The 17240-nt window shown below is 42.3% G+C and overlaps 3 protein-coding genes across 3 annotated transcripts; 2 read left to right on the top strand and 1 right to left on the bottom strand.

The window, feature by feature from the left end:
- The first annotated feature begins 4840 nt into the window (after positions 1-4840).
- On the top strand, positions 4841-6829 carry LOC117866314 (uncharacterized). The gene is made up of 4 exons (XM_034750505.2): positions 4841-5186; positions 5330-5388; positions 6280-6397; positions 6556-6829. Exons 1-4 carry the CDS (start codon positions 4999-5001, stop codon positions 6635-6637), a joined length of 447 nt encoding a protein of 148 aa, XP_034606396.1. The 5' UTR covers positions 4841-4998; the 3' UTR covers positions 6638-6829.
- A 2659-nt stretch (positions 6830-9488) lies between these two features.
- LOC117833642 (uncharacterized) lies at positions 9489-13840 on the top strand. Its single transcript, XM_034713219.2, has 15 exons — positions 9489-9814; positions 10562-10656; positions 10731-10844; positions 10956-11060; positions 11147-11218; positions 11510-11622; positions 11725-11856; positions 11942-12010; positions 12124-12211; positions 12310-12381; positions 12465-12565; positions 12724-12841; positions 12921-12980; positions 13188-13298; positions 13477-13840. The coding sequence occupies exons 1-15, from the start codon at positions 9637-9639 to the stop codon at positions 13585-13587; spliced, it is 1539 nt and encodes a 512-aa protein (XP_034569110.1). The 5' UTR covers positions 9489-9636; the 3' UTR covers positions 13588-13840.
- Positions 13841-13982: 142 nt separating this feature from the next.
- On the bottom strand, positions 13983-16782 carry LOC117833643 (succinate dehydrogenase assembly factor 2, mitochondrial). The gene is made up of 4 exons (XM_034713220.2): positions 16526-16782; positions 16305-16431; positions 14466-14534; positions 13983-14379 (listed from the first exon to the last, which is right to left on the bottom strand). Exons 1-4 carry the CDS (start codon positions 16708-16710, stop codon positions 14233-14235), a joined length of 528 nt encoding a protein of 175 aa, XP_034569111.1. The 5' UTR covers positions 16711-16782; the 3' UTR covers positions 13983-14232.
- Between the last annotated feature and the right edge of the window lie 458 nt (positions 16783-17240).

The following is a 17240-nucleotide window of genomic DNA, read 5'->3' as shown; positions in this document are numbered from 1 at the left end:
GAAAGCATCCCTTCCCAACCTTAGATTTACTGTTTATGTGAGATGATAAAGAAGCTATATGCTAGGCGATCTTAGGTTCAAAACCTATGCACCAAACGCGTGCATATTCCGCACGAAAAATTGCATGTGTCCAGACCTTTATATTGGTGTTACTAATTGGTACTAAAGGTTAATTTAAGTAGCAGGTTTCACCGGATAGCGGATGCCCAACATGTGGACTCAAAGCAGCAAGCCAAAGATCTTCACCCGGGGTGCAGCATCAAACAGCTCGAGGTAAAAAAACATGTAAAGCAAAACACGATTTTCATAACTTACTACCATGTGATTTTTGGAGAACAATACAAAGATCCATGCTTCTACTTCTGATCAAGCTACTAGCAAATAAACACAAATTAAATGTTACAAATTAGTCCCCATGGATTAATAGCTAAGTGATGGCTCAACCATATCATTAGAAGCTTAAGAAATCAATAAATATATTCTTTGTAAGATATATCAATCCTAAAAAAATCAGTAAATATGTTCTTGGTAAGATCTATCAGACATTGTTAGAGTGAAGCTAAAATACAATAGTCGCTACCTTAATCAAGCAGCACACCCACACACAACGGAGATCCATGTATATCATTAATTGTTCCCAAATATCCTTGGTGTGAGGAGGTCGTCTATGGTATGACCATTGAGGGAAAGTTTGGTGGTGAAAGGAATCGGTGCTCATAGCCTAAGAGGGGGATAGGGTGAATTAGGCAACTTAAAAGCTAAACCTATGGCTTCCATTAGTTGCATCAAAACATAAACTAGATCATGATATCTAGATGTGCAATCTACGGTTGATCTAGTATGAAACGCTCATCCTAAAATAAGTTTTACAACCTATAGCCAATCCTATCAAGATACTACTCTAGAAAAGTAAAGGTATAGAAGTTGCAAGTATGAAATGCGGAAACGTAAGTAGGGGATGAGGGGAAGTAAACTCTTGACACAAGGATTTATCCCGTGGTATCGGAAGGAACTAAGCCACCACTAGTCCACGTTGTTGAAGCACTCACATAAGAGTATTGCTTCCCGATCACCAAGCCTCTCCCAAGGTGCCCCTTGACTTGCCACAAAGGCTCGGCCACTAAGTCTCATGCCAAGTTCCTCGGTCACCTTGATGCCGTCTCCATTAAAGAGCTTCTCCACGAAGGAAGAGGGTCTCCACGTCCCCCGCACAAGGTCATCGACGCCACTCCATACCAAGCCGGAGGGTCAAAGACTTGCTGGCGAGCCACCAAGTCTCCAAGGCGCTAGCACACTTCTTGTACAGCGGTGGTTTACTCTAAAACCTGATCACAAGGTCGGCACACCTTGCACTCACTCCTCTCTAGTTCTATCCTAGCACTAATAACTCTCCTAAGCTTGTGCCAAGCCTTTGATGGATCACTTAAGCACTTTTGGTGGTATGGATGTGTTCTTGATGAGTCTTGGTCTTCAATGCATCCCTAGACACTCCAGCTTCTCCAAATAGGAGAGTGGTGGGGGTATATATAGCCTCAAGGGCTCAAAGAGTCATTGCTCCAATAGCTAGTGAAAAAGGATACCATCGGATGTTCCGATGGTCTATTTTTAGCCTGCATCGGAACCTTCAGTGCAACTAGCCGTTAGCTCCCAACGCACAAGTTCCTCAGGAATTCATCCGACGCTTTATCTGATGCCCCCATCGGATCATCCGGTGCCACTGTTCACGTCACATAGCCGTTGGATCCCCCTGACGCCATTGCTCCGACGCTTTCTTCGATGGTGCCGTCGGATCATCCGGTGCTCAAGGGTTTTTGCCCAAAACCTCTCAGGAAGTTTCTGAAGTAAATATGCGTCGTCCGACGCTTCTCTTGGCCTACCATCAGATCATCCGGTGCTATAGATATTTCTTCACCTTTCAAGCCTGCCCCTTAGAATCCATTCGACGCTACTAAACGTGGGACCATTGGAACATCCAATGGTTGACTTGACATAACTTCTTCACAGCGTACAAATTCCTCTGACGCTTGCTCTGACGCTATTCTGGGGGGCATCGGAACATACAATGGTGTTGTTTTCTTTGATTTCTTTGTTGCCATGCTTGCTTTTAGTTGTGGTTGCTTCCTTAGGACCTATAATACCTTCAAGGCATGTTCTAACCAACTTTTTAGTCCCAATGACCATGTTGTCACTCAATCATCAAAATCATAAACTATGGCTTAATGGGGTCATGTTCCCTACAGGCGGTGTAGCGCTTCAACAAAGAATAAGAATAAGATGTGATGCTCTAGAGATAATGATCCAATTTTCAAGGTTATACGGCTATAAGGAGGTGTCTGCAGGCATAGATGGTTTATTGACACCTATAGAGATGTTGGCACTATAAAGAGCAAGGTCAAAACTACAATTAGAATATTTGAGGAAAAACAACATCGGTATGGTGTGTTATCATAAGGCTACCCTACTATTCCAAAATGAAATGTGATGAGGTAGTGCATACTTTTAGAGCAATGATCATGGAAAAAGTTGACCAAAAGAAAGGAGAACGACTAGGATCAAAAGAAAGGAGAGAAATATGACACAATGGCATGGCCATGGTAGAGCTATGATGATATTCCAATCTAGCAGTGAAAAAAGAGCGTTAGATGTCAAAAGGAACTGATTACAAGAGGATGATGAACATGGATAAAAGCAGTAGGTGGGCCATGAAGAAGTGCAGTTTGAATACAATATTTGAAGAAGACCTCCACTATCGAAAGATAGAAGATGAGACCAATAGAGCTAAGAAGCGGTTGTGATTTAGAATGCGACGAGAGAGCTCTCAACTTGGAGAGCGAAATGACAATGAGCATATGGGCAACAGGGCACGGCAATGGTAAGCTCTCTATTGTGCATCCATGTCGAAGCCACAATGTGATCCTAACATGGTAGGGAGATAGAACATCACCCTAAGGGCTGAAAAACATTTGGAAAATAAAAGATCATGTAGTCAAGGCATAATAGCCATGTCATATAGAACAAAGAAACTCTATATCGATGCTTGGCATGCATGCCCATCCATATGTAGAAAGATGTAGATAGTGTTCAACGAGAGGGGATGACGTGCATTCTCAATGATTGCGGCATAGGGGGCAAAGCTCCTTGGGAACAAAGCAATTTCAAATTGGCTAGAAAAGGGCTATATTTTGCAAGTGCAATAATAAAACTGATGAATTTGGATAATTCTTGGAGCAAAAAAGGTACAACAGCTGTAAGACAAAGGGAGCATGCATGCATACGGAGATGTAGCAATTGGAGATCGGAGAACAAAGAAAAGAACAGAAAAGAGATATTGGAATACAATAAGAATTAAAGAGGATGCAACCAGTTCTCATTAAGGTTTCCATTCAAATTCAAAATGAAACTCTGATTACTATGTGCAGTAGATGCTCACTTAGATCTTCTTTTAAAAGTCTAAGGATAATTTATCACCATAGCAAAATTCTCAAACAAAAATGAACATAGCCGGTCAACAATTTAAAAATTACATTCATGTTAAAAATGAAAACAATGTTTATATTATGTTCATTAAATACAAAATATGTTTGTACATAAGGTATTCCCTATTCTCTTGAATTCATGTTCCCAAAATAACATGCATAGATTAACTTTGAAAAATTTCTAATATTGTCATAAAAATACTAGCTACCTGCACTATTAGTGCTGGCCACCTTGCTAATATGATGATCTAACAGCGTAGACTAATCCAAAGAGTCCATGTCAAATATAACTAATTAATATATTTATTTGAAATTTTAAAAAGTAAGTAAATTAGAGGGCTACGAATTGAAAGTGAATGAATAGATAAATAAAGAAAAAACATCGTGTTCCTGTGAAATCATAATTGGCATGTTTCACGTATAGATTTTTTTAAAGAAAAGCAAGTAAATTAGTATGGTATGAATTGGAAAGAGAATGAAATATATAAATAAAGAAAATAACATAATGTGTGACGGTGTTGTCAAATGTCAACATATTAGAGCTTGAGTGGATCAAATACTTCCTGACGTTGCCGCCGCTGGAAGAGGAACTCACGATTGCAATTAAGCAATATAATTGTTGTTCCCAAATGAGTCAGGGAGACAGATTCGGGTAGTAGTGTATCATTGCCATGGGAATGGATGGTATACTATCAACACATAATTAAACAAGGTTCTCGCAAGTAGGACAACCAATTTTGTTAGTTCCTATACAGAGACAGATGTGTAAGAGATGGCCAATGGCTCCAGCACAGTAGGGAGATAGGCACAGTTCGGCAATGGCACCTCTATCTCGAGTTCTGACCATTGATGCAAACTATATTCAAAGTATTCTCTTCTGTATTACTTTTCATGTCACAAATATAATAATAAAAATGATGATACTTTTGTCAAGATCATTCAGGAAAAAAGTGATAATGAAAAAAAGAGTTGTTCTATTTTTTTCAATTTAAATTTAGTCTAAATGTTAGCATGGAAAAATCTAGCTACCCGCGCTATTTGCGCGGGCCACCTTACCAGTTGAGATTTATAGCATAGTAGATGAGTAACTAGAATGAAGCGGAGGAGTACGCCAAGCCAACTATAAATACATATATGATTCCTCTAAAATATTGAATTAGCCAACCTAAAATTTTAAGTCGGGTTGAAAAAGACAGAGAGCCGAAGGAACCGGTGGTCCAGCGCTCGGTTGGCGGCGCGCCAAGTGGCGAGGGCGTCCATACGAAAGGGATAGCGAGCGAAGGGTCGCCATGGACGCCACGCAGCTTCCACACTGCCCGCTCCCCCAGCTTCCACCTCACCTCCCGCGCGCACCAAAAGGCAAAAGGAGGAAAAGGCGACGCAGACGCTTGCAAACCATCTGCCACCAATCTGGCCCCGCCCTCTTATCTCCTCCGCCTCCGCCTCGCTCGCCTCCTCCTGCTACTTGCATTGCTCCAGCGCGTGCCGTCCGCAGGCCGTCCAGCCCTCGCGCGAGCCAGCGATGGCCATGCAGGCCCCGGCGTCGTCCCTGGCGCGCGCGCCGGCGGCGCCGCTCCGGTCGTCCTTCTCGGCGCCGTGGTCGGTGCGGATGCCGGCGCCGGCGCGGCGGCGGGTGGCCAGGGCCGCCACGGCCGCGCGGATCACCATGCGGGTCGCGTCCAAGCAGGCCTACATCTGCCGCGACTGCGGGTGAGTGAGCTTCCTACTTATTTGCGTGCAGTCTGCTGTGTGTGTCGTCTGGTGTTGCCAGCCGCCAGCAGCCCACCGGAGGTGAGCCCCTGCAGATGACGCCGCCGTGTCTGAGCTCGATCTTTCCTCCATCTGCCCTGCAGGTACATCTACAACGACAGGACCCCGTTTGACAAGCTGTCCGACAGCTACTTCTGCCCCGGTGAGGATGAACTCCAGAATCCTCTGCTCCTGCTTCCTCTCTCTGTTTTTCTCATTCTCTCACTTGATGCACGCACCCATGGCAAATAGCTTGTGTTTCCTCTTATTGGCTTTCAGTTCAGAGCCTGTGCATTTGTATGATTGAGAATATTTACATGCAAGCACGGTTGCAAACTTGCAAATGCACGACAGCACGTCGACAATGAACATACTACACATAGAGGAGTTGAAGCCTTACGAAGCGTTTTCTTCGTTTAGGCTAATCCCAGTGGGAGTTTCATAGAGATTTTATGCACATTTAATATGGTGACACATCAGTATATGTGATGACATGGCAAGATAATTATGAAGTGAGAGAGTGAAGGAGTTTCATCAGGATGAAACTGTGTATGCACTGTTTCCAAGGCTATGAAACCTGTTGAAACTTGCATTGGGGGCTATAGAGTTTCATTTCATCTGACCATATCCAATCATATGCCTCGCAATTAAATGGCATGGGCATCCTATGAAATCGTGAAATGAAACTCTGCATTGAGGTGTATTGTTTCATTCATTAACTCAAACATCTTTTGATGACATGTCATTTTTGGAAACCGTGAGACGAAACTTCCCACTAGCAATTAATCACGCTGATTTCCATGAAAATTTGAACAACATGGCAAGAATTTGACGAAATCACACAGTAACACGCACTAACTCACACGTCATAAGCATACCTCACTTGTTTAAAAGACACAATGTTAGCATGCATAGCAATGTTTGTTACATTTTCATCCCAAAAAAGTTTGTTTATGTTTTAAAACAAATGTTTTGCTTACCTATGACTGTCCACATGGAAAAAGTATATACTTCTCTCCAATGTTTGAGCAATCTCTGTCCATTGTTGATGCAGTTTGTGGAGCTCCGAAGAGGAGGTTCAGAGCATACCAGCCGGCGGTGTCCAAGAACGCGAATGCCACCGATGCCCGCAAGGCGAGGAAGGAGCAGCTAAAGAAGGACGAAGCAATCGGGTAATATATTAAACTTTAAACACACAAAAATTATTTAGAACACGTTAAGAAGGAATTGAAATTTTTGAATATGCATTAAGCTTGTGCAGTAGTTAATATTTTACTATGTAGGAATCAATAATCAACTGACTGATTTTGCATTTACTCTGTTCGAACAGGCAAGCCTTGCCGATCGCCATTGCCGTCGGTGTAATTGCCCTGGTCGGCCTCTACTTCTACCTCAACAGCGCCTACAACTAGAGGAACAAACATGCATCAGAGACGATCAGTCCATTTGGTGCTGGGGACAGGATCGATTCTTTCCATTTTGCCCTTTCTTTTTGTCGCTGTACATGTTTTTGCCATGCTACATGCATACTACTAGGGCTCCAACCTCCAAGACTGTTATACAAGTCGTCGTTTATCCTGAAATACTATACGTTAATTACTCAACTGACACTTGACAGCTGATTCAGGTTTTATTTGGGATTTCAACTGGAATAAATCATCTGAAACAAGTGGCTTTTTCTTCAGCTGTACGTCAGTATTAAACGAAAGTAATGCCATTTCAAAGTGGAAAGCAAAAAAGGAACAAAAATGCTACTTCAGGAAAATTAGACATCCCTTTGCTTAATTTAGAGCCATCCATATCTGTAGGATGCATGTAAGGCCCCGTTTGCTTCCGCTGACTTAATTTTAGCACCCGTCACATCGAATGTTTAGATACTAATTAGGAGTATTAAACGTAGACTACTTACAAAACCCATTACATAAGTCGAGGCTAAACGGCGAGACGAATCTATTAAGCCTAATTAGTCCATGATTTGACAATGTGTTGCTACAGTAAACATTTGCTAATGATGGATTAATTAGGCTTAATAGATCGTCTCGCCGTTTAGCCGCCACTTATGTAATGAGTTTTGTAAATAGTCTACGTTTAATACTCCTAATTAGTATCTAAACATTCGATGTGACACGTGCTAAAAATAAGTCACCGGAAGCAAACGCCCCCTAAGAGTCAATATGTTCTATAATTTGAAACACATAAGAGCATTCGTAGTTGCTTACCTTGTGATGGAGAGGGGCTGGAAACTAAATAAATTGCTTGATTAATCCCTTGTTCTCTAAAAAAAAAGAATGAGGACAAGTTTAACATTGAGTTGCATGGGCCAGCCAATTACTTGCAAAATGTTAATAAGGTGGCGAGGGAAATCGACAACATTTGACCGTCATGCTTTTCATAATCCACCTGAATCTACAACATTTCACCACTAAACTATTCATGTAAATCACATGCAAGTCAAGCAAATCGAAACACTCTGGGTGTTGAATGAATTCGCCAAGTTTCTTGTCTACAAAATCGTGTTCAAGTCTTCTTGGACCACAGTCTAAAAGACAATTGATCAAGTGCGACTAAGATGGAAATAGTTGACACAGTTTTTATTTTCTCAATTTGTTTGTGAGTTGTTTGGTACTTTCCTCTTCCTTGTGGAATAACAAAGTTCGATCATATAGTTGACAAACAAACAGGCGTTGTGCCTTCTCTTCTTTTCCATTAATTAGCAAACCAAGAAGGTGATGTCTTAATTCGTCATTATAATTCCTAACAAATTTGATTCAAATATGAAATATATGCATTAGTAAATTAGGAATAATTTGAATGTCTCGTGGAAACGTATTGAATTATGGTGAAAGGATCTCTAGCCTAGTGGTTAGAGCACCTAAGTAGCATCTAGCAGGCTTGAGTTCGATTCCTCATCGAATCAAATTAAACAGGTCTGAAAAAAATATAAAAAATAGGTTGGGATTTCGCCTACTGATTTCGGTAAAAAAAACATAATGACCTGTGGATGTATAGATTTTCCCTATTATATAACAATATTTGAATTGGGCTTAGAATGGGTAAATCGACCATGCCGTCGTCAAGTTACAACAACGACGGCGACCAAATCTTGCAATAAGTGGCAATACTAACAAGAACCGAGAAGATCATTCCCGTCCTCTTCAACGTTGATGTTGGAAATTAACCACTAAACACAGATTGCTTAGAATAAATTTTGTTATTAAATTTAACAATTTGGCCACTCTAGAATAAATTTGGTTATTAAAATAGTCAATCAGTAACAATTTGGCCACTGAATTTGAGATCATTTACATCGCAACTTGTGGAACAAAAAAATGAATTACGCACTCGTGCGGCCGTGCCTTCTTTTCCGTTGCATCTTGAAAAGCGAAAGGTAGTACTCCATCGTGAAATTGAATTGGACGCGATTTAATGAAAAGCGAAAGACAGATGATGTAACATGAAGCAATGAGCGGAGCTCGGGCTCCGGCGCCGAGGATTAGCAGCTGCGGCAGCCGGCAGACTATGGTCGGGATTGCTCCGACGGCTCTGTTCGGCTGCGGGCCAAGGACGCCGCCTCCAGTTGGAGAACGGGGCAGCAATGGGAGCAAGGGCACGGGCAGTAGGCCAAGAGCGACGGGGCTGAGAGGAGGAAGGAGGAACATGATGGAGGGGAAGATGAACGAATGACGTGGATTCATTAATTGACCCAAGGCATTAAACTACTGCCACATAAGCAAAACCAGTTTTGATTAGGGACAAAAGGTTTATTAAGCACCGGTTTTGAAATTCGGAGGGGTTAAATAACTTTGCTTATAGTTCAGGTAGTAATTTGGACCTTTTCCAATAGCATATAATTAGAGTCTACTCCCTCTGCCATAAACTAGTTTTGATCGGTTCATAAATTTTAGTGCATAACAAATTTTGTAAATTTAGAAAGGCTGAAACGAAATTTGGGACGGTGGGAGCCATGCAGCGGGATTAACCTCTGGCACGTCTCGCACAAATCAGCGTCGCATCGTATAGGTGCGTGCATTCAATTACAACGTAGAGTAATGTCCACGCCTTCAATCTCCCTTTTGTCTTGAGGCTGTCGGCAACTCAAATCCTTATTAATTTGCCTAGACGCTCCCGATCTCAGTTTATCTCGCTAATCACACCACCCCCCATGTTTAATGAACGCTTAATCTCCCATCCAAATCTGGAACCAACCCCGCGACAGGCCGCGCGCTCCTCGTGCCGCCACCGCGAAAAGGCGCGAGCCACCACACCACCCCGTTCACCCCGCTCCCTCTCTCCCGCATCGCATCGACGCTCGCCGACGCCATCCTTTCCCCCCGCCTCCACGGCTCGAACAATCGAATCCGATCCCGGCCGACCGCGGCTCTATACATCGCGCCGGCCGCCCGGCCCGCTGATGGAGGAGGCGGAGGCCGGGGACGACGGGAGGCCCGCGACGGCTTCGGCGGCGGCGATGGAGGCCAAGGGGAAGGCCAAGAGGGACGGGGTCGTCAAGGAGGTGATACGGCTCGAGCGCGAGTCCGTCATCCCCATCCTCAAGCCCAAGCTCGTCATGAAGCTCGCCTACCTCATCGGTATCTATACCATGCTTAACCCCGCCCCGTCCATCGTCGCCGCCCGTTTCGTGGTCCGATCATGCTTACGGCTGCGCGGGCATTCGCCGGGGGATGGATTTGGGTCGCTCGCGGGGCATGGAGGCGTCCCGTTTCTTAGGAGATGGGGGAGATGATTGCATCGTAGTGTCACCGGAATCGTATCTGCGTGCGTGTGTGTCTCATTCTCTGATCATTTGGTTCAGTTCGTTTCTTTATCATTTTCCTTGCATTGCAACAACCGGACCTAGGGCCGTGAATTATATTGGAACTAGAGTACTAAATTTCTATTGAAGGAAAATGCGAGTAATTTATTTGATAGCTTTGGGGGTTCGTAAATTGTCCGGACATTACTTAACTGCTGAAGTAGAAAAAGGAGCACAGGTTTTATTCTTAAAGTTCCGTTTATTGCGGCTGTCATCATATATTTCCTTTACCGGTACTAAATATATGTGCGTTTTCCAAGTGATATGTAATGTTACATCTCTCACAAAATGCATGTCAATTTCCATCAATGCTTCTATAGATAATGAGAATCTTACATAATTTTTAGTTACCTGTCAATCCTCACATTTTTTTAGAGTGATTTCGTGCCTTTTATTTCTTTCAGAAAAATCCAAGTTACTTTACTTTCTGCAGTACTATTTCTGACTATCTGAAATTTCATAATTGAAATGGTGTGAATCATTTGGCTGCCATAATGCACACATGCTCTTGATAACTCTGCAGAGCGCGACAATGACCGTGCCGAGTTCATGAAGCTATGCAAGAGGGTGGAGTACACAATCCGTGCTTGGTATCTTCTCCAATTTGATGATCTAATGGTTTGTACCTCTTTTCTATTCATTTATGACAGTCGAAGTCGATCGACTATCTTGATGTTTGTGCTGTGATGCAGCAATTGTACGCATTATTTGATCCTGTTAATGGTGAGAAGAGTTTGGAGCAGCAGGGCATGACATCCAATGAGCTTGATACTCTAGAACTCAATTTCTTAACCTACATTTTTCAGGTTGGCTCACTATCTACTTCATTTCATACTAATGAGCATGATACTTGAAATTTTAAACAACGATAACTTGTACTACCTATGTTTCAAAATACAATTGGTGATCTTAAGTAGATAATGGAAAAGAGCAACTTCAAGTTGCTATCCGACGAAGAGTATGAGGTAGCCCAGTCTGGCCAGTATCTTCTGAACCTCCCCATAAAAGTTGATGAATCAAGGGTATGAAGTCACTTCTGTAAAATTCTGGATATGAATGCTGACAATGTAATTTACTTCACTTTCATCTACTATTTGAAAAAATATAGGTAGACAGCAAGCTTTTGACAAGGTACTTTAAGGACCACCCACATGATAATCTACCAGCATTCGCTGATAAGGTACTTTTTTGTTTCTTGTAGTTCACTCTACGAGTCATCTTTCCTTCGCAAACTGTACAATTACTTGGTCCATGCTGATGATTCATAAATTGAGTGCTGCATGTAAAAGACAGGAGCGAATGAAAATCGGAGAAACTAGTATATTTGTTGTATTTATTTCATAACTAGTCTTTCTTTGGTACCATTGCTCAAGAGGACATTCAAGTTAGTTAGCATGCCACTGTTTTTTTTTCTTTTGTTAGCCCTGCGTAATAATTTATAGATATTTCATAATCAACCACCTATTTGCAGTATATTGTCTTCCGTCGGGGTATTGGAATTGATCGGACAACTGACTACTTCTTCATGGAGAAACTGGATGTCATCATATCTCGAGCATGGAGGTCATTGCTCAGGGTAACAAGGTATCACGTCTCAAAGTCAACTGTTTTCACTTTTGCTGAACTGAATGGGTTTCCTTTGATAAAGCATCATATCCAATTATCCATGCAATGCTTTCATATCAGGATTGATAGATTATTCTCGAAGAGACAAGTACCGTCAAATAAAGACAAAAAGAAGAGTGATGAAATTAATGAAGATGCAGAAGAACCAGATCTCTATGTTGAGCGTGTTCGTCTAGAGAAAATGGAGCTAAGGTTGATTAAGGCTTGTTTCACAGAAATTTTGATAAACTAAAGTTGAACTTATTTTCTAATGTGTTATATATCATTTTTATGGCAGCATAAAGAATCTGTTAAGAAAAATGACCATTCAAGAGCCTACATTTGAAAGGATGATCGTGGTGTATAGGTATGTATTCCTGTACTCATTTTTTCCATTAGTTTTCTTAAATCTTGAAGTAATTTCTTATATTTAGATGTTACACACCTACATAGTAGCTTTTTCTGATTCTAACATTACAGGAAGGCTAGCACAGAAAGTAAACCAGATCGTGGGATATATGTAAAGCACTTCAAGCACATTCCAATGGCCGATATGGAGCTAGTCCTGGTAATATATATGTTACAGGAAGTGCAATTTCTGTCACTAAATCTGGGCATGTTCTGTTTGTTCTCCTAGAGTACCTTACATCAGTATTTGTGTTGCAGCCAGAGAAGAAAAACCCTAGTTTAACACCAATGGACTGGGTTACATTTCTAATATCTGCCGTGATTGGATTGGTATGTCGTCTCTTATGCTTTTGGTATTAAACAGGCATACTACTTATTTATCTTCAACCATCTGAATAGTGGTTTCCTTTCAGGTCACTCTAATAAGTTCTCTTGAAATGCCAAAGGCTGACATATGGTTTGTTACAGCTATCTTATCTGGTCTGATTGGATACTGTGCAAAGATCTACTTCACGTAAGTTATTTAATTTATACCTCATAATAAAGCATTCTTTTGCTCATATGACACTCTAAGTATCACTTGAAGGTTCTGAAGGAATAGTACATTTTACCAACTTGGTCAATTTCCTAGTACTACACTGATATACAATGAATCTATCTCTTTCCAAACAGATTCCAAGCAAATATGGTCACATACCAAAATTTGATTACAAAGTCAATGTATGATAAGCAACTTGATAGTGGGAAAGGAACACTTCTTCACTTGTGTGATGATGTGATCCAGCAAGAAGTATGGAACCATCACAAGTCCTTGAAAATTTAACTTGCCTAGCATGTGCCACCAACATAATTTAAAACTGTTTTTGCAGGTTAAGGAGGTTATCGTTTCTTACTATATTTTGATGGAGCAAGGAAAGGCCACTATACAGGTAACCATATCTCCTTAGTTTCTGCATTGCTTTCAATGACATTTCTGCCACATCTTGTGCAATCAAAGTTCTGCTTGGGCAGTATATTAGTGCACAGCTGCAGTGTTTGTCCTTTTTTATTGTCATATGGGGGAGCAACCTCATGTTACTGAGAAAAAGGACCTTTACAAATGACTTGCTGATATGATGCATCTTATATCCTTCCAGGATCTTGATTTACGTTGCGAACAGCTCATCAAGGAAGAGTTTGGCGTGGAGTGCAACTTTGATGTTGTGGATGCTGTAAAGAAGCTAGAAAAGCTGGGTATTGTTTCTCGGGTAAGTTCTTTTTGCAAACTCAAACTCAAAATTATCACCAAAAAGACCAGAAGGAATGGGGATACAACATGTATCTTCTGAGTAATGTTTAAGGCGACTACGGTGAATCTTCCACAGCCGAAGCATCTGCCAGTTCAAATTTTCTGAACCTAGGTCCTTACAATAATTCTCTACTCAGGACTCAATTGGGAGGATCCTATGTGTTCCACTGAAGCGGGCAAATGAGATCATAGGGACAACTACTGAAGAAATGGTGATCCGAGCCCAGCAAGCCCCGGCTGCTTCATAAGTTCCACAACATGTCAGTGATAATTCATTCACTGTCGCAAGATTTCACGCTGCAAAGCCCATCGTGTCTGTCCAATCTCCTGTGCAGTTTTCCTGGTGTATCATATCATTTGTTCATACAGGCTGCCTTATTCTTCCATTTGTTCATTTTTTTGTAAATAAGAATGATATCATGATTTTTACAGCATATGAGAAGTGGAAAAAGTGAACTGTACAGCACTGAATTAACATGGACAAGACTATAGTTTATGCAATTTCGAAAGGAACATGATCCTGCTTTCTGACAATGGCACTTGTTCACATTTTCAAAAATAAAAGGTTTCAGTATGAATGTTTTACCTTGCCACCAAACAGAAAAACAATATAAACACATTTGGAGCAGAGAAAAGAGGTCCCTAACCCAGAACTGCCGGGAGCAGGAGAGTTGGTGGTTGGCACCAGGGCCCAGGGGTATGGAAATATACAGAGCATATTAGCACCAATCCACAGCTATAAACTGATTCTCCAGATCACTTCAACAAATGGTCACACACGTCACACATGCCAGCCAAAGTTTAATTTATTCTACACCAGAACAATATGCAAGAGACAAGAGACAGGGCCTTATTAAGGACATAAAACTGCCACCCCTGTTTCAAGCGCCTCTTCACTGATTTCCGTACTTTGGTCCATCTTTGCCTTTCTTTATGTCATCCCATCCTCTCACCCATGGCTGACCTGGTGTTGATCGGGTCTCAGGAGAGGCATGCTTGGACAGGTTATCTGTGACCTTAGACTTGATGGCAGTGAACACCTATTTGATCATGAACTGTCCAGTAAAGCAGCAGTCGTTCCTTGAAAAAAATGAAGTAGCAGAACAATGGTTGCAGTATAACATACCGGATTAGAATTCAAATCCTCTGGTGGCTGCTCCTGACCAGTAAGCCATTTCCACAAATCTGGGTTTTCCTGTAGTCACCAGATCAAGACTAAATATAAATTTGAAACAGTATTTGATAAAAGAAATTCTTCGATGACTTCAGGGCCATAGGGATCATAGTCTCTCCCTCTGAAACTGGTATTCAAAATGTCTCGACTCCTGAGTCTAGACGTAACATCCAAAGTTTTAAAAAGCAAACATCAGCTTAAGGAGTGGAATTTGCGTCTGATTGTGATTAATGGTTAGATGTTACAACACGCACGTTAGTGTTCATAAAGCCCAAAAGAAAAAAAATTTCTGGTCCAGACAGTATATAATATATGTAACAGAGAGATAATTCCATATATCACGATCAAAAGGTGGATGGCCCATACAGAAGCTACCCAGTTAAGGCCCCTAATGATCACTAACCTGACAAATTATAGGTAATATGATGGAATGCCAAGGTAAAGAACAACACTGATAGGGCCTTCTGCACTGATTCTAGTGGACCTATTCATAGCCGGAATGGAAAGGTAAAGAACAACACTGGTAGGGGCATCTGGGAGGATTCAAGTGGACCTATTCATGGCCGTGATCTAGTGATAACTGAAGCAGTATTATAGAAACAAGTTCTGAAATTGGCAAGTAGGAAACAGTGTTTTGATTTTTAATTACTATTAGAAACTGTGAAGCTCCAACATGATGTTAAGACAAAGAGATATGCATCTTTGCTTAAGGCAAGGCACAAAGATCCAGCTTTGTTTTCTGTTGATTCAAATTTCAAAGTTCAAAATCTCGATGTTACAGCAACAACGAAGTACATGAGATTTGCAAACTATGTCATTACTATTATGCCTATACCACCCACTCCACCCCCACGCCCAACCCCAAACCTTTTTTTTTTTTCCTTTCAGCATAGTGCACAGACACTGAATTCACAGAGAGCAATGTTCCTCTAAGCAAGATCAAGCACGCTACTATTTGGTTTCTAGGAACTGCTTTTCATTTCAATACAGCTGAGTAAACATGACCCAATATGAAACGATGAAAAATATAGGTGTTTTTCTTATATACTTAACATAGGAGTTTTCTTAATCATGCAACTTATAGGAGCTTTTATTTTCCCCTAAAAACATAAAAGAGCCCACTCAAAGAGCACATGATTCTTTGTAGTTCCATAAACCTATTGACCTTAAGAATAAATAGAACATAACATAGACAATTTGAAATCACCAAGCACACTTGTTGTGCCCCTTACAATAAAATTTAGCCTGAAGAGACGTTTGGCTGAAATAGTAGTGACCAGTGACTTATATTTTTCCTTTAAAAATTTGAAGACCTTGACCTTGAATGGACCATGTAAAGACAAACTGCTTTCCAATTTCTTGAAGAAGGATTGATTGTATGAATTTACAAGGAATATCTGGCTCCTAATGTTGCTAACATATATCCTCAGGGGAAAGGGTACAGCATGGTTCAGCGTCACACTGCGTAACAGATTCCTCAGCAACCAACCAACATACTAATGGATTAATTGATTGATCCAATTGCTCCAACAAAAAACAGGATGGCACAAAAGATCCATCAGACAGACGAAATTAAGACAAAAGCGCTGGAAACAGCAACTTGTGAAGGAGAATACGCTACAAGGCAGAGCAAGCGCTTTCCCTGGTCGTTCCCCTTCTCCTCTTTCGAATCTTCCCCAAATCCTTGCTTTCCCCTATCTAAACTGCATCTAATTCTTCAATCGCTGAGGCAATACATAGCCTCGGACGCGACAGAGGAGGAATTGGTCGGCCACAGGCAGGGGAACTTACGAGGTCGAGCACTTGCAGGAGGGCGCGGATGTTGGACTCGTCCATGGAGTGGACGTGCTGTTCCACCCAGGACCCCAGCACCAGGTCCAGCTCCAGGAACCCCCGCTGCTTGCTCCGGTACACCAGCCTGCGCACCACCGTCCACCAGTCACTCCAACAAAGGGGGGCAAACGGAATCTCAAGCGTGAACCAGCAGAAGAGACCCGGGCACGGACACGCACCTGTTGAGGAGGCGGCGGCGGCTCTCGTCGGAGGAGAGGTCGACGGTGGTGGCGGCGTTCTGCTGGGAGGTGGTGAACGCGGAGAGGAGGCGGTGGGCGGAGGCCGCGGGGAGGGTGGGCGAGGGAGAGGGCGAGGGGAGGACGCGGCGGAGGAGGAGCGCGCGGCGGAGGAGCGCGGCCGCCATGGCTGTTAGGCTCGCCGCGCGGCAGGACGAAGAGAGATCGGCGACGGCGAAGGGGGCGCGGCAGGGGAGGGAGGCAGAGAGGTAACGTGGCTGACTGGTGGCCCCGTATCGTCGTCTATTTATTGATGGGCCAGGCCGGATTTGGTCGGCGGGAGGTAAACGTGGAAGCGTCTGAGCCTCAACGATTTGGCAGCCCACTTGCTTCTTGTTGGTGCACGAGGCTAGGCGTGGTGCCTGCCGCACGGGAAGGCGGGTTTCAACAGAATACGTGTCTTCACGTGCTAAGAATATAAGTAAGAATATGATTTAAAGTTACCCTCAATCATAAATAAAAAATTTTATTAAAATAATCACAATAGTGCTGAGATCGGCTAATATAGAAACTATTACTGAGTTGATATTTTGTTTGACCTATATCAACAAAGAGGTTGTTTGGTAGCCTGGTTAGCCTACTAATATAGGTTAGTAAGGCATAACTAGATCGTGATAATGAGCCATATAAATCCAAAGATTTTATAGGCCATCCAATT

The sequence above is a fragment of the Setaria viridis genome, chromosome 8 (assembly GCF_005286985.2).
Source record: "Setaria viridis chromosome 8, Setaria_viridis_v4.0, whole genome shotgun sequence".
Taxonomy (NCBI): domain Eukaryota; kingdom Viridiplantae; phylum Streptophyta; class Magnoliopsida; order Poales; family Poaceae; genus Setaria; species Setaria viridis.
Note: the sequence above shows the minus strand (reverse complement) of the source record. Positions and strands in the feature narration are given on the sequence as shown.

What these genes read in the sequence shown, in the direction of transcription:
- LOC117866314 (XM_034750505.2), top strand. Translation starts at nt 4,999, where the DNA reads ATGGCCATGCAGGCCCCGGCGTCGTCCCTGGCGCGCGCGCCGGCGGCG. An exon ending in CGACAGCTACTTCTGCCCCG is followed by an intron (nt 5,389 to 6,279) that starts GTGAGGATGAAC and finishes TTGTTGATGCAG; the next exon opens with TTTGTGGAGCTCCGAAGAGG. An exon ending in AAGAAGGACGAAGCAATCGG is followed by an intron (nt 6,398 to 6,555) that starts GTAATATATTAA and finishes CTGTTCGAACAG; the next exon opens with GCAAGCCTTGCCGATCGCCA.
- LOC117833642 (XM_034713219.2), top strand. Translation starts at nt 9,637, where the DNA reads ATGGAGGAGGCGGAGGCCGGGGACGACGGGAGGCCCGCGACGGCTTCG. An exon ending in TCATTGCTCAGGGTAACAAG is followed by an intron (nt 11,623 to 11,724) that starts GTATCACGTCTC and finishes CTTTCATATCAG; the next exon opens with GATTGATAGATTATTCTCGA. An exon ending in TGTGCAAAGATCTACTTCAC is followed by an intron (nt 12,566 to 12,723) that starts GTAAGTTATTTA and finishes CTTTCCAAACAG; the next exon opens with ATTCCAAGCAAATATGGTCA.
- LOC117833643 (XM_034713220.2), bottom strand. Translation starts at nt 16,710, where the DNA reads ATGGCGGCCGCGCTCCTCCGCCGCGCGCTCCTCCTCCGCCGCGTCCTC. An exon ending in TCCTGCAAGTGCTCGACCTC is followed by an intron (nt 14,535 to 16,304) that starts GTAAGTTCCCCT and finishes TGGTGACTACAG; the next exon opens with GAAAACCCAGATTTGTGGAA. An exon ending in AGGATTTGAATTCTAATCCG is followed by an intron (nt 14,380 to 14,465) that starts GTATGTTATACT and finishes ATGATCAAATAG; the next exon opens with GTGTTCACTGCCATCAAGTC.